This window comes from Mastomys coucha, unplaced genomic scaffold (genome assembly GCF_008632895.1).
Source record: "Mastomys coucha isolate ucsf_1 unplaced genomic scaffold, UCSF_Mcou_1 pScaffold7, whole genome shotgun sequence".
Taxonomy (NCBI): domain Eukaryota; kingdom Metazoa; phylum Chordata; class Mammalia; order Rodentia; family Muridae; genus Mastomys; species Mastomys coucha.
In genome coordinates, this window is record NW_022196913.1 from 55,550,857 (window position 1) to 55,565,908 (window position 15,052).

At 40.9% G+C, this 15,052-nt stretch overlaps 1 protein-coding gene across 1 annotated transcript in view; it reads left to right on the forward strand.

The window, feature by feature from the left end:
- Spin1 (spindlin 1) overlaps positions 1–15,052 on the forward strand; it is a 37,874-nt gene that overhangs the window by 11,476 nt on the left and 11,346 nt on the right. Inside the window, exons 3-5 of the mRNA XM_031358095.1 lie at positions 1,754–2,007; positions 6,635–6,868; positions 14,985–15,046. Coding sequence (XP_031213955.1) covers positions 1,754–2,007; positions 6,635–6,868; positions 14,985–15,046 — 550 coding nt within the window. The remainder of the gene's footprint in view (positions 1–1,753; positions 2,008–6,634; positions 6,869–14,984; positions 15,047–15,052) is intronic.

The window sequence follows — 15,052 nt, forward strand, 5'->3', positions numbered from 1 at the left end:
AAAAAAAAAAAAAAAAAAAAAAGAAAAGAAAAGAAAAGAAAAGAAACCCCACTGTTTCTTTCCTCTTTAAGATACTTTTGCATATTGTCCAGCAGGACTCCAGGGCTAGAAGGGAGGGGAGGAGATAAGCAGTTGCCACCTTTACCTCAGACTTCCCAAGCTTCCTCAGCTTAGCTCCTTGCTGGCTTATTTCAAACAGGGCTCTTCCTTAGCCATCCGTGTCTACTGCTTTGTTTGTTTGTTTTTCTGGATCTGCCTCTGGACCTTACTTATTTCCTGGCTTTATTCACACCCACCTTAGTTAGAGTTTTATACTCCAGTGGGGTGGCCTGGGGACATGGCTCTCCCTAGGAGGACGGTGTGCTGCTGCTTTTCTAAGAGGTTTTGAGGGCAGGGATGGGGGAGGAGGTGTGAAGGTGTCAGGATTCTAGGAGCTGCACTTTCCCCACTCCTTTTCCCAGTCCCATAGTGCCTAGGCTCCTCCCTCCCTCCCTCTTTCTCCAAGCTTACTGGCTCTGAAGTCCTTCCTCATGTTTTCAAGAGACCATTGTTTCCAGAACCTCTGGCAAGGCAAACTACATGCAAACAATACATTTCTTTTATATATCTTTAGCTATCTTAACTATATTTTTTTTTAAGGAAATTAATTGTGATTGTCGTCCATATTTGTAAAATGGGAAGGAAACCTCTCCAGCCCTGTTTTACTCTGGGCACATAGCAGTGTCTGTCAAGTTGGTTTGGCCTGGGTTATGTCCCAGCCAAGTCTTCTCCTTTGCCCTTCTATTTCAAAGTGAAATGAAGTGTGCTCCCTGCAGCCCTCCCCCTCACACCCCCCAATATCAGAAGCCTGGGTAGGGGCCTAGGGAGATGACTGAGCAGGCTAACATGCTTTCTGAATAAGCATGAGGACCTGAGTTTGGGTCCTCAGATGGGCCATTTGTTTCTAACTTCAGTTGTTTGGGGGTGTGGCAGAGATGGGTGGATCCTGGGAACTCACTGCCAGCCAGTCTAGCCTAAATGGCAAGTTTCAGATTCATTGAGAGACCCTGCTTTAAAAGATAAGGTGGAGAGCAGTAGGGGAAGACAACCTGATAGCACCCCTGACCTCTGCATGGACACACATTCTTGTATGTGCATGCCTGCACACACACAAATAGCCAGAGTATTAGCATTTCATGTAAAACTTCAACCACTAGTAATACAGAAACACCATCATTTGTTACTGCAATATCTTTCATATGTTAGTATTTTGTCATAAACTATTAAAATATGCTTGTGAGACATTTGAGTATGTGAGGAATTTGTGCTTCTGGATGAAGTATAGTGCATGCACACACAGTGCAACTCATTTACAGTCAATTTTAAGGTTACCAGGGCATAAGGAGGAGTGAAATACTGTTTTTAATGTGCTTGTGAGTGCTTCTATCATACATGTATGTATACTACATGTGTGCCTGATGTCTAAGGAGACCTGAAAGGGGCAGTTATAAAATACCATATGGATACTGGAAACAGAAATTGGGTCATATGCAGGATCAGTAAATGTTGTTACCTACTGAGGCATTTCTTTAGCCCATTACTTAGAAGTGTATTTTGCTATGCAGCCTGGGCTGGCCTCAAACTAGCAGTCCTGGCTCACCAGAAGAAGGGGTTTGTCTGTTCCTTAGGATCATGTATAATGAAGAACATGCAAGCAGCTGGCTATATTGATATGCATTCTCGTGAGAATAATACATTGTATGTGTGAATACAGAAAACATCGGACCAGTGTGGGACCAAGCAAGCCTGTGTCCCAGCCCCGGCGGAACATCGTAGGCTGCAGGATCCAGCATGGGTGGAGAGAGGGCAACGGCCCTGTCACCCAGTGGAAGGGGACTGTCCTGGACCAGGTGCCTGTGAATCCTTCCCTGTATCTTATAAAGTACGATGGATTTGACTGTGTTTATGGACTAGAACTTAATAAGGATGAAAGAGTTTCTGCACTGGAAGTCCTCCCAGATAGAGTCGGTAAGTTTTAAAGTTATTTTAAAAACATTTTAAAAGTGATAATTGGGTGCTTTTTGATTCTCATTATCAGTGTTTTAACTTGTATCAGATTTCAAGCACCTCTGATAAACATCACTTACAAACATAGAACCAACCCAGAGCAGTTTCAAGACCTAGTGAAGTGTATAAAGATATGTCTTTGACCTAGAGGTTTCCAGTCTTCCAGCTGTTCAGTGTTGTCAGGGATTGGATTAGCATCAGCTCACTGGTATGGTGTGTTGACTTCACGGCTCAGTCAGTCTCGGCTTGTTTCACTCATTGCCTGTCACGAATGGTAATTGTACTTGGAACTTGAGCAGAAGCATCCAGGTGTGTAAGCGCTGTCCATTCTTTGGAAAGTTTTGAAAGTGGAAAGCTTTGATGTTATATCATGTCGTCTCAGTTTTGCTTTATAATATGTCCCTTAAGGCATAACGTCTAAAACTACTGATTATTGATGGCAGTTTTAAGTAGGATATACACAAGTAATGTTACTTAAAACTTTACGTTTTTAGAACATTTTACTGCTGTTAACTTCTACTTAAAATACTGATTTATTTTCTTTCAGAATTGTCATTAAGGCTTTGTGACTTTTGAAAACTAAGCCCCACAGAAGTAGAAAGTCTTCTCAGGCCAATAAAGAGTAATTCCGTTTTCACAAATGTTTGGTTTTTGTTTTGTTTGTTTGGTTTTGGTTTTGGTTTTGGTTTTGGTTTTTGAGACAGGGTTTCTCTGTGTAGCCTTGGCTGTCCTGGAACTCACTCTGTAGACCAGGCTGGCCTTGAACTCAGAAATCCACCTGCCTCTGCCTCCCAAGTGCTGGGATTAAAGGTGTGCGCCACCACCTCCCGGCCACAAAGTTTTATATTTATGTTTTCAACTTTTTTTGAGACAAGATGTAATAGTGGTTATAGCCCCATCTGGGGCAGATCTATAACTCACTTGAGATCTAGGATGGTCTCCATCTCAGGATCTCAAGTCTCCTCCTGTTTCAGCTTCCTGACTGACTAGCTGGGATGATGGGCGTGTGCCACACAACTGGCACCAACTCTTCCTAGTGTGACAGCTCTTGAGTGCATAATCAGAGGTCAGGCCTCCCACTGGAAGCACAGATGTTAAATGTGGTCTTGGCCCCTTAGAAAGCTGTAACCACCTTAACTACTTTGCTTCAGTTGTGTTAAGTGGTGAGTAAGAGGTGTTAAGATGAATCTTCTGACCCAGGATTTCAGTCTGTGTCTGCTTCCCAGGGCAAGACTTCTCACTTGCCTCTTCATAGGACAGAATGAGACCATGTGAGCATACCTGGCTGCGTATCATCAAGGGCAGCATGTGATCTTTATAGTTTTCTCTTGTCTGGTGTTTGTTAGATGGCGTGGATTATGGTTGTAAACTAAAGCAATTTGAAGAGAGAAATCCAAATGTTGGTTCAAGGTTCTGTTTATCTGATGCAGTTAGTAAGTAGTTGAGTGCTCTCGTAGCTTGCCTTGAGCTCATTGCCGTCTTCCTGCCTTAGGCTCTGGAGGGCTAGGATTATAGGTAGGAACAACAACTATACTTGGCGAGACTTAAAAATCTTTAACTTTAATCCTCACTGTGAGAGGAGAATCTAGAAAGTTACTTGCTTTTGAGGGGACAGTCTTCTAGCTTACTAGTTGTGTACAGTGAACTGTATAGTGATGGTAGAGATGGGGAAAGGGCTAGCTGAAGAGTGTGTGATGTGCCCAAACCTGCTACTTTCCTAACATCTAACATTAAGAATTTGTCCCCCCCCCACTCTCATTAGTTTAGTTGCACAGTGTGAGTTTCCTGTCTGTTGCAAAGGTCTGCATAATTCAGATCTCGATCTCTCTCTCTCTCTCTCTCTCTCTCTCTCTCTCTCTCTCTCTCTCTCTCTCTCTCTCTCTCTCTCTCTCTCTCTCTCTCTCTCTCTCTCTCTCTCTCGATCTCTCTCTCTCTCTCTCTCTCCTCTCTCACACGCGCAAGAACCAGACACGATCAAGATAGATTCACTCAGAGGGCAAGATGGCCAGTGTGAAACAGCAAGTGCAGTGCACAATCTATTACTTAGAACTGTTTGTACCTGTGTAGTGTTTACCACTAGCATGTTAAAGTGTACAGCATCTCTAGAGCCTCTTCATCTTGCAGGTATGAAGGGCTATAATTGTTAAGCTGCTTCTCCCATTTCTCCCCTTCCAGCCCCTAGTGCTCACCATTCTTGTCTTTAGGGATTTGGCTACTCCGTATACACACCCTGTAATGGTGTCATAGAGAATTGGGTTTCTCTGACTGACTGATTTTGTCTGGTGCCGTGCACTCAGGGCTCAGTCACAGAGTAGCACGTGGCAGGAGTGCCTTCCCTTTCAATACTGAAAGTCATATACTCTAGTGTATACAATAGTACTCCATTTTGTTTATCTATGAGCCCTTCCATGTTGGAAGCTGTTGTGAATGTACTATCTGGCTTCTCTGAAACCTTCCTGTTCTTCTGGGTGAAGAACAAAACCACCTGCCCAGAAGTGCTTTTGCTTGATCATGGGGATCTTCTAATTTATATTTTTTCAATGGAATTGCCACAATGTTTCCTAGGTTGTTGACGTCTTACAGCCCAACCAGCAGTGCATAGGGTTTCAGCTCTCCATCTCTGCTGGCATTACTTTGTGTTTTCTGTTTTGATAGTAGCCATCTGTAGGTGTAAGGATATGTTAGTTAACAAGGTGGAGTGTACCTGCATACTTGTTAGCCATCTGTATATCATCTTTGCATAAGTTTTCCTTCAAATTCTATTTTTTAATCAGAAGAATTTTGCTATGGTGGTCATCATTGAGGAGTTGTGGTTTTTTTGTATATTCTTAAGACTGATGGTTGTAACAGTTTGAGGAGTTTAGTGGTAACTGTTTTAGACTATGTTGCAATTGTTTAAGGAGCTAGTATTTGTATAATTTTTAGTATCAAATTAATAGCTAGAATTATCTGGGAATAAAACTGAATTTTTTTTTTCAAGATCATATCATTGTGGACTGGTTCTCATATACCTGAAAACATGATAGTTTGAATGAAGTTGTTTTTAAAAAAAACTACACATTAAGAGAGCCAGAGAGATGGCTTAGCACTTAATATTTCCTGAGCATTCAACAGGACCATAGCCAGCTTGGCACCCGCTGAACAGGACAGGCATCTAGCAAATACCTATCACAGCAGCTCCAAGGGATCTGAAGCCCTTCTCTGGCCTTTACGTGTACACACACACACACACACACACACACACACGCACAAGTACTATCTTAAACACTTCTAACTAGACATAAAGATTTCACGAATGTGAAATTATTTTACTTTTACTAAATTTTTAATGATTTCTGGTTTGAAGAAGCCGTGGGGGGAGGTGTGCATGCTTGCACTTCCATGTATGTTTTAAGTGTTCTGCAGGGTAGATTTCTTGCTGTTTTTGATTGTTGTTGCATATGTAACACCATGAACAAGTTGTATGTCTTAAGTGCATTGAGTAACATTGTACATTGTACTTGCCAAGAAAATCATAAGTTCTTTTCCTTTTGACTTTAATAGAGGAACTGTGTGATTGACAGGGAAGGAGAACTGAGTAGTGTAAAAGACAGTTGTCTAGACTGTGAGGACTAGAAAGATGCCCCTCGTAACCTGTCCCATATTAAAAGCAACACATAAAAAGGCCAGTAATTCTGCTTTTTGTGGAAATGACAGAGTAGACCTAGGGCTGTCCCTGGGTTGTCTCATGGTACCACACAGGCATCCTGGAACTGCTCTAAGTACTAGGAACAGAGATGGCCCTGCTTCATGTGGATAGCCAGAAACACTACTCAAGTCAACAGCTCCATAAAACAAAGTAGTGTTAGGCAATGGGACTGGTGACTAAGAACAGATCAGCACATGGTGGTGCCTCTGTCCCTAGTTGTCCTGGAGAGTTCTAGGGACCTTGCTATGGAAATAGTTTGTCCCCTGAAGATAGAAAGAACTTTGTCTGGGTAGACTGAGCCTACTTTCAAGTTGAGGAGAGACTAAGGGGCTGAAGAGTGGGGACATTTTAAATGACAGTTTTCTTTAGGGACCATAGTGATCACTCTAGTTGCTATAGAGAATACATTATAGGCATAAGAATAACTGTTCCCAGAGCAGTGATGAGAAGCGAACTTCTGTTTCTTTAAAAACAATAACAAATGCATGTTAGATTAATTCTTTGTATTATGTATATGAGGTTGGGAGGGCACATGGAGAGCTCACAGGACTTCACATGATACTAGGAAGAGGCAGTGTGTGTGCTGTGTATGAGGACTCTGCTCTCCTTGCCTACCAGTGAGTCTCATGCTAACTTATAGCTAAAGTAACTGCTAACTAACCAATAACAAAACCACTCACAACCTGTGGTTTGGATCCAGAAAGTAGCAAAACTTTGTAACCCACCTTGGGGCAGATTTCTTCCTGTTTAATCCACATCTGTGCTAGACCCTGGTTTTGGTTTGGTAGATAGGTGCTCATCTGAGATCCTTTGGCCACTTGTTCACTAATACATTGCCTGGGCAAAGCTTGGTCTCCTTTAGGAAAAACTTGCTAAAGTATCTTGCTCTTTTAATTCCAGCAACATCTCGGATCAGCGATGCACACTTAGCGGACACAATGATTGGCAAAGCAGTGGAGCACATGTTTGAAACAGAGGATGGCTCTAAAGATGAGTGGAGGGGAATGGTCTTGGCTCGGGCACCTGTCATGAACACATGGTTTTACATCACCTATGAGAAAGACCCTGTCTTGTACATGTACCAGCTCCTAGATGACTACAAAGAAGGCGACCTCCGCATCATGCCCGATTCCAGTAAGTCTCACACATTGGTGATTTGAAAGGAATTTATATTTTAACTAAAGTATTGGAGTAACATGTTTGCAGATGTGTTTTGGGGTGTTTGGGGTTTGTGTGTGTGTGTGTGTACATTGTAAAAATTTTTCCTTGTGAATCTTAGATGATAAAATGATCACTTAGAAGGTAATTTTAAGAAACATTTCAGTGTAATTTTTTTTTTTTTTTACTAATGAAAAGTATGTGGCCATGTAGGGAATAAAGTAAATCTGTTGTTTTTTAGTAGCTGTTCTCATTGTAAGTCTAGTCCCTTTCCCCCAGCTGATTTATTTTGAAGCAGGTCATTGGCATTGATAATTTAATCTCTGAATGTTGAATTTGCAAGAATACTGGTTTCAGAAAACAGTTGATTGGAGCCTTGAGGTAAATCTCAGTGCTAGAGGGGCTTACCAAACACCCATGAGGCCCTGTGTTACATTCCTAGCAAAACAAAAACAAAGATGAACTGAAGAGAACTTTTGAATCGCAGCTGACTTAGAGAAGAGTGGAGAAGTGGAGTGGTGACGTGGTCTTAGGAAGCTCGGGCTTTGTTCTTTGAGACAGCCACATAGCCAAGGTTGTCTGGAACTTACTTATAACCTAAACTGCCCTTAAACCTAATCCTCCTGCCTCGGGCTCTAGAGTGCCTGGATTAACAGGGCTATACCCTGTGTCTATGCAGGTTTTGCTTCAAACATAGAGCAGTTTCATTTTGCTGTTGGATTGGTTTGGTTTGTGTTTTGGGTTTGTTTGTTTTGTACTGTAAAGTCAACCCGGTGCATTTTAGTCTATTCACAGCCATGTGTGCTTGTCCAGGCAGTTAGCTTCTGAGCACTGCTGCATCAGAGCGGCCATGCTGCTTCTCACCCCATTTTGCAGTGGTAGTTTAGGATGATCTTGACCTTTCTACTTAGTTGAAGATGACTTTGAATTCCTCATTCCCCTGCCTCCACCATGCCCAGCTTTTTTATTTCTGATCTCCCTGTCCTTTACTCACAGTCCTAAGCAGCCAGTACTCATTCCCCTGCCTCCACCATGCCCAGCGTTTTTATTTCTGACCTCCCTGTCCTTTACTCACAGTCCTAAGCAGCCAGTAATTTTACTGCTGTGGACTTGCATGTGAATGGGTCTTGTGTGGTCTTTTCTGACTCTTTTTTTGTTTGTTTGTTTTTGTTTTTGTTTTTGTTTAGCATGCCTTCAGGGCTCCCCCATGTTGGAACATGCTCTAGGATTATATCATATTTCATTTGTCTAGCTGTTGATTCATATTTGGGTTGTTCCTGTATTTTGGTTACTATGAATATTGGTGTTTTATAACCACTGTATTTGAGATCCTCTGTGGGTGTGTGTGCGCGGTTTTCCTTAGTATGTACTTTGAAGTGGAATTCCTAGGTCTTGGTGGCATCTCCAGGTTGCGTTGTTCAACTGTACCTCTGTACTTTGCCTTCAGCTGTAGGTGAGGCTCTGCTGTCCCCATCCTCACCAGCACGTGCTCGTTGTCATTCTAATAGTTACTCTACTGAGGATGAAGGAGTTTCCTGTTGTGGTTTACTTTGTGTTTCCCTGGTGACCAGTGATGTCACAGGAATTTTTTTGTGTACTTAGTGAACATTTGTGTATCTTTGGTGAAATGAATGCTTTAGAATCAGTATTCTAAATACATGTCTTTTATTAGAAATCAGATTTACTGATGTTCTCCTTCTGTGGTCTGTCTTTTCACTTGATGAAGGTGCATCACAACAGATTCTTGCTTAGGCTGGCCTGCAGGTAACTATATGATCTATACTGGCCTCAAAGTCTCCATCTTCCTGCACTGTGAACCTGTCCCCATGCTGGGATTGCAGGTGTGCACTGCCATTTCACCTGTCTTTCCCCGCACCCCCCCCCCCCAGGGTTTCTCTATGTATCCCTGGCTGTCCTGGAACTCACTCTGTAGACCAGACTGGCCTCGAACTCAGAAATCTGCCTGCCTCTGCCTCCCAAGTGCTGGGATTAAAGGCGTGCACCACCACTGCCCAGTGTCTTTTCTCACCTTGATGGCTGTGGATGCCTAAGTTGTTAACTCTCAGGTCCAGTTCTTCTGGCTTTTGTTACTTTGCTTTGCTGTTTTCAGGATTGCCAAATCTAAGATCATAACTTAAGGCCTTTTGTTTTCTTTTAAATAGTTCATAGTTTCATGTGTTTTTAAATTAATGTCATATGGTTTTTAATTAACGTGGTATAGTGTGGAGTCAGGGTATGAGAGGTCAACTTATTCTTTTCCGTGTAGATCCCCATGTGACTGGGCATTATGTATTGAAAAGACTATTCTCTCCTCCATAGAATGGCGTTGACATCTTGTTGAAAATCATCGGCTGTGGAGATGTGAATGTCTGGATTCCCAGTTCTGTTCACCTATTTCTATATCTCTCCTTTCAGCTCCCACACTGCATTACATTGTTTTGTAGTAAATATTGAAATCAGAAATGTGAGACTTCTGCCTTTGTTCATCCCATGCCTTGGATGTTTAGTCTGGGTTTCTTGCAATCACATATGAATTTTGAAATCGATTTACTAGTTTCCATAAAGAAATCTATTGGGATTCTGACAGTGTTGGTCATGGCTGTCTGTCTGCAGAATGTGCTGCCCTCTTTATTAATGAGTATTAGCAGGGGCTGGAGAGATGGCTCACCCATAAGGGTACGACTGCTCTTCCAGAGGTCCTGAGTTCCATTCCCAGCAACCACATGGTGGATCACAACCATCTGTAATAGGATCCAATGCCCTCTTCTGGTATCTGAAGACAGCTACAATGTACTCACTTAAATGAAATAAATAAGTCTTTTTTAAAAAATTATAAAAACAAAAATTAAAAAAACAAAATAAGTATTAGCAAGTCTTCTAGTCTGTGACTGAGGATGCTTTTTAAAGCCTTGGGATCTGTGACATTTTTTAGCAATGTTTTATAATTTTTAGAGTCTAAACATTCCTTTCTCTCTCTCTCTTTTTTTTTTTGTATTTTTGAGACAGGGTTTCTCTGTGTAGCCCTGGTTGTCCTAGAACTCACTCTGTAGACCAGGCCTCGAACTCAGAAATACGCCTGCCTCTGCCTCCTAAGTGCTGGGATTAAAGGCGTGCACCACCACCGCCCGGCTTAAACATTCCTTTCTTTTGCCCTTAAGAATTTTTTTTTTTTTTTTACTTTTATTGCATTATGATGAGAAAAGTTACATGATTTCAATTTATCTGAATTTGTTAATGTTTAAAAACATATTTTAAGTAAATAGAATTAAATTACATTCTTGTTTCCCTTTTGTATCCCAACTCCTCCCAGAGGACCCCCCCTTTAATACTTACAATATCTTTTTTGTCATATTCCTTAAAATTTATAAAATATTATAACAATAAAAAAGTATTATAAAAGTTGTTTGATATAAAACAATCATTTTAACAGTCTTATGTAGATGCTTGTCTACAGAAATACTGAAAATACATACGTTTTTCTCAATATAAAATTTAAATAACTCCAAACATATTAACTGTATATTTCAAAGTAATACATCACTACTAGTATTTTCTTAAATGAACATAAATATATAAAGTCTTTTTGTTTGTTTGTTTGTTTTTTATTTAGTAGAGTTTAAAATCTTGGCTCTTACTGTGGTTCAAGCCCAAAATAAGAACAATTTTTAGACATTGGATTTCATTGTAATAAGGCTGTACTTCAGTGACCCTTACCTCACCAAAGGATTTCACCTCCATCGTAGCTAAGCTGAGAGTTGACAGTTCTGCTGCACCAAGGAATGAATGAATTGTAGGCACGATTTTTGGATACAGACTTCCTGCTTTGGTCAGAACTATTTGACTTGAGTGAGTGACTTTATACTCAGGCCACAGAGAACAGGTTACATTCATTTAAGAAATGATGTGTGTAGTAAGATGGTCTATCCATAAAGTCATTCACCTACTGTTTCAGTGAAGAATGGTTCTGCTTGGAGGGTGGCACAGACATTAGGTGAGGGTAAGAATCTGGTTCATTAGCTGTGATAATTTGGAAAGGCATTCATCTCAGAGAAAGAGTAACTTATAAAGTCCTCTTCTTCAAACTTGATACAAAAGCTACAAACGTCAAGCAAAGCATTCAGTCTCACTCTTTGTTGTTCTCTTTCCTACAAGCCACCTCTCAAGTTAATTGTCTGTCTCCCTTGGGTATATAAATACTTTTGAAATATATAAGCTGTTCTGAAAACCATAGTATAGTGTAAAAACATGAAATAAACAATACTACTAATAGAGAGGCTGAGGTAGGAGAAAGAAGATTTCAAGACCCTTATGTTATACACAGCAAGACGCTGTCACAAACAAGCTGAAAGCATATATAGATTGTACAATATTGGACCTATTTCTCCAATTACCAAATTAGAGAGACCATTGGATAACAATCAACAAATTTCTAATTCTTCATATTTTTGGATTTCAATCGCTTAGGATATGTTGGTAATATTAATTTTTATATTAAGATATTAAGAAAAGGTAATTGTCACTTACTGTTGTTTTTGTTGTAAGAGGTGGAATTAGATTTGTGTGGATTTGTTGAAAGATTACTTTCTTGCTTCTTCTAGGGTGTAGTTTTGCTCCTTATGTTGATGTTTTTCATCTATTATCCTTTGTAGGGTTGAATTTGTGGAAAGATATTATGTAAATTTGGTTTTATCGTGGAATATCTTGTTTTCTCCATGTATGGTAATTGAGAATTTTGCTGGGTATAGTAGCCTGGGCTGGCATTTGTGTTCTTGTAGGGTCTGTATGACATCTGCCCAGGATCTTTTAGTTTTCATAGTCTCTGGTGAGAAGTCTGGGGTAATTCTGATGGGCCTGCCTTTATATGTTACTTGACCTTTTTCCCTTACTGCTTTTAAAATTCTTTCTTTGTTATTGCATTTGGTGTTTTTATTATTATGTGACAGGAGGAATTTCTTTTCTGGTCCAGTCTATTTGGAGTTCTGTAGGCTTCTTGTATGTTCATGGGCATCTCTTTAGGTTAGGGAAGTTTTCTTCTATAATTTTGTTGAAGATATTCATTACATTGGGAGTCTTCACTCTCTTCTGTACCTATTATTCTTAGGTTTGGTCTTCTCATTGTGTCCTGGATGTTTTGGGTTAGGAGTTTTTTTGTTTTTTTTTTTTTAATTTATTTATTTTATTTCACGTATGTGAGTACACTGTCTCTGTCTTCAGACACATCAGAAGAGGCATCAGATCTCATTACAGATCTCATTACAGATGGTGTGAGCCACCATGTGGTTGCTGGGAATTGACCTCTGGAAGAGCAGTCAGTGCTCTTAACCCCTGAGCCATCTCTCCAGCCCTGCTTTTTGCATTTTCTTTGACTGTTGTGTCAGTGTTTCCTATGGTGTCTTCTCCCCCTGAGATTCTCTCTTCTATCTCTTGTATTCTGTTGGTGATGCTTGCATCTATGACTTCTGATTTCTTTCCTAGGTTTTGTATCTCCAGGGTTGTCTCTCTTTCTGATTTCTTTATTGTTTCTATTTCCATTTTTAGATTCTGGATGTTTTTGCTCATTTCCTTCACCTGTTTGATTGTGTTTTCCTGTAGCTCTTTAAGGGATTTTTGTGTTTCCTCTTGAAGGGCTTCTAGCTGTTTATCTGTGTTCTCCTGTATTTCTTTGAGGGTGCTATTTATGTCTTTCTTAAAGTCCTGTATCATCATCATGAGAAGTGATTTTATATCTGAATCTTGGTGTGATGGTGTGTCTAGGACTTGCTATGGTGGAAGCATTGGGTTCTGATGATGCCAAGTAACCTTGGTTTGTGTTTTTTTTTTTTTTTTTTTTTTTTTTTTTTTTTTTTTTTTACGCTCCCCCCACCCCCTCACACACACACCTTCTGGTTATCTGTACTGCTAGCAGCCCTTGCTAAATCTGACTGGAGCCTGTCCTTCCTGTGATCCTGGTTGTGTCAGAACTCCTCAGAGTCCTTTGATCCTGGGCTAGTTAGAGCACCTGGGAGTGCAGCAGCTTCCTCTGGGTGTTGTGGGACTGGCTGTGGAGCCTGCACTCAAGGTCTGCTCAGGGCACCAGCCCTGTTGTGGGACTGGCTGTGGAGCCTGCACCCGAGGTCTGCTCAGGGCACCAGCCCAGAAAGACCGAAGGAACCCGAGCCACTGGCCTGGCAGAGTTCCTGTGTGCCTGGTCCCGTTGGTCCCAGTTACTCCCGGTGTTGGGACAGATGTTGTGTCCTCCTCAACTCTTGCCCCTAAGAGTTTTTTAACGTTACTATAAATGGAATTGTTTTCTTATGTGATTTTTGGATAAGCCTATTCGTTCAATAATTAGTATTTGATTTGTTTTGTTTTAAAAGAGTCCCTTGCTATTTTATCAAGACCTCAAGCTCAGAATTCCCTAGCCCAGCCTCCTGAGTGCTGGAATTGTGGCACATCAAACTAAACCTGTTCTAAAAGGACCGTCTATTTAGACCCTTGGACTCTACTTGCGGCTAGCAGGCACACACTATTAGCAGTGTGACAGTCATTTCTATTTTTCTTTGAAAACCTTTAAAAGTTCTTTCTATGAGGAAGCCAGTTAAGAGGAGTTACTGATCAACATGTCTGGCCTGGAATGATTGCTTCGTTTTTTTATGAAGTTTTTGTTCATGTTCACAAAGGAAATTGTTTATATACGCTACGATTTATATTCAAAATGGTGTTCTTTAAAAGCATTGTGCAGCATATAGAGAGATGTCCATCAAAACAAGTGCTGTTGATCTAAAAATAGACATGCAAGTCCTTGACACATAATGCCACATCTTTTCAAACTACTTGATCTTCTCGTGCCTTTCCAAGCTTCTGGATTTCCTGTCGGTTGTATGGAAGTTTGTCTCCCATTATAATAGTGCTGACCTTCTCGTAGTTCTGAAGCAGCCCTGCCTTTGGGGGTTGAATCCAGCCCTATTGCTAGCTAAGCTCAGGAGAAGGTCTGGACTTTATAGAATTTCTGTCAGTCAGTTGGGATCATGCATTTGCAATTTCTTGGTAAACTTGAAAGTTTTCTGTGCAAGTGTGTGGTAATGGGATAATGCCACCTCAAAAGAATTTTTGAGAAGAAACATATTTCTTTTTTCACTTTCTAGTTTAAAAGAATGGACCGTGTGGTCATGTGTAGTTTATATTGTGTATGTTTTTACGACGGATCACTGTAGTGGGTTTCCACATTGTCATTCAGTGAAAGACTTGCCGTGATTGGAGGTAAAGGTAGTTAACATAGATGTATTCTATGAGCCACACTAAGGCGCCATGCTGGTAAACTCCTTTACTTCCATTTATACCAATGTAGCAGAGACTGTCTTGTGTGCCTGAGAGATCTGGCCACCCACGAGCCTGTCTGCTCCTCTGTCCCCGTCCCACTTTGTTTGGCTTGTTGCCAGTCTGTGTTTTCCTAGGGGAACTACAACCTGGGGCTCTTGGGGATGGTGCTGGTACCTAGGCTAGCCTCTGGGATCTGATTTTCCATTTTCCTGCCCTGGGTGGAGTTTACCTAATGCTTACTTGTAATGCATAGAAACTTTATTTCCTTTATTCTGAAACTGTGTGGAAGATGGTTGGCTGCATTGAAGTCAAGGAGGGGATGTTTGAGGCCCCAGTGACGCCTCAGCACTGAGGATGAGCGGCATGTTCTCAGGAAGCCCTGTAGGAAAGTCATTTTCAAAGCCATTTAACATTAATTTTAGGTGATTGCGGTTATAATTTAATGTGATCCAAGGAGTTTGGGTTATAATATTGAATTCACTCATATCTGTCTGGATGGGGTTCAGCAAACGCATGTGAAGTGTTTACTAAAGTACATCTTGTCAGTATATCTTGTCAGTTAACTTCTAGACTGCCCTTGGCCACTTTGGTGCTGCATTCTCATAGAAGAAAGTTTGGGGACATGGACCATGTGCCTGAAATAGTTACAGAATAGCCCTTTAAGAAAGTGTTAACTTGACCAGATCATGATGAACTCAGGATATCTTAGAAGTGTTTATATTTGCTGCAAAATGTGATAGTGATATATCTAAATATTGACTTGATTTCCCCCCTCGCCCCCCTTTAAATACAGATGATTCGCCTCCAGCAGAAAGGGAGCCAGGAGAAGTTGTGGACAGCCTGGTAGGCAAGCAAGTGGAA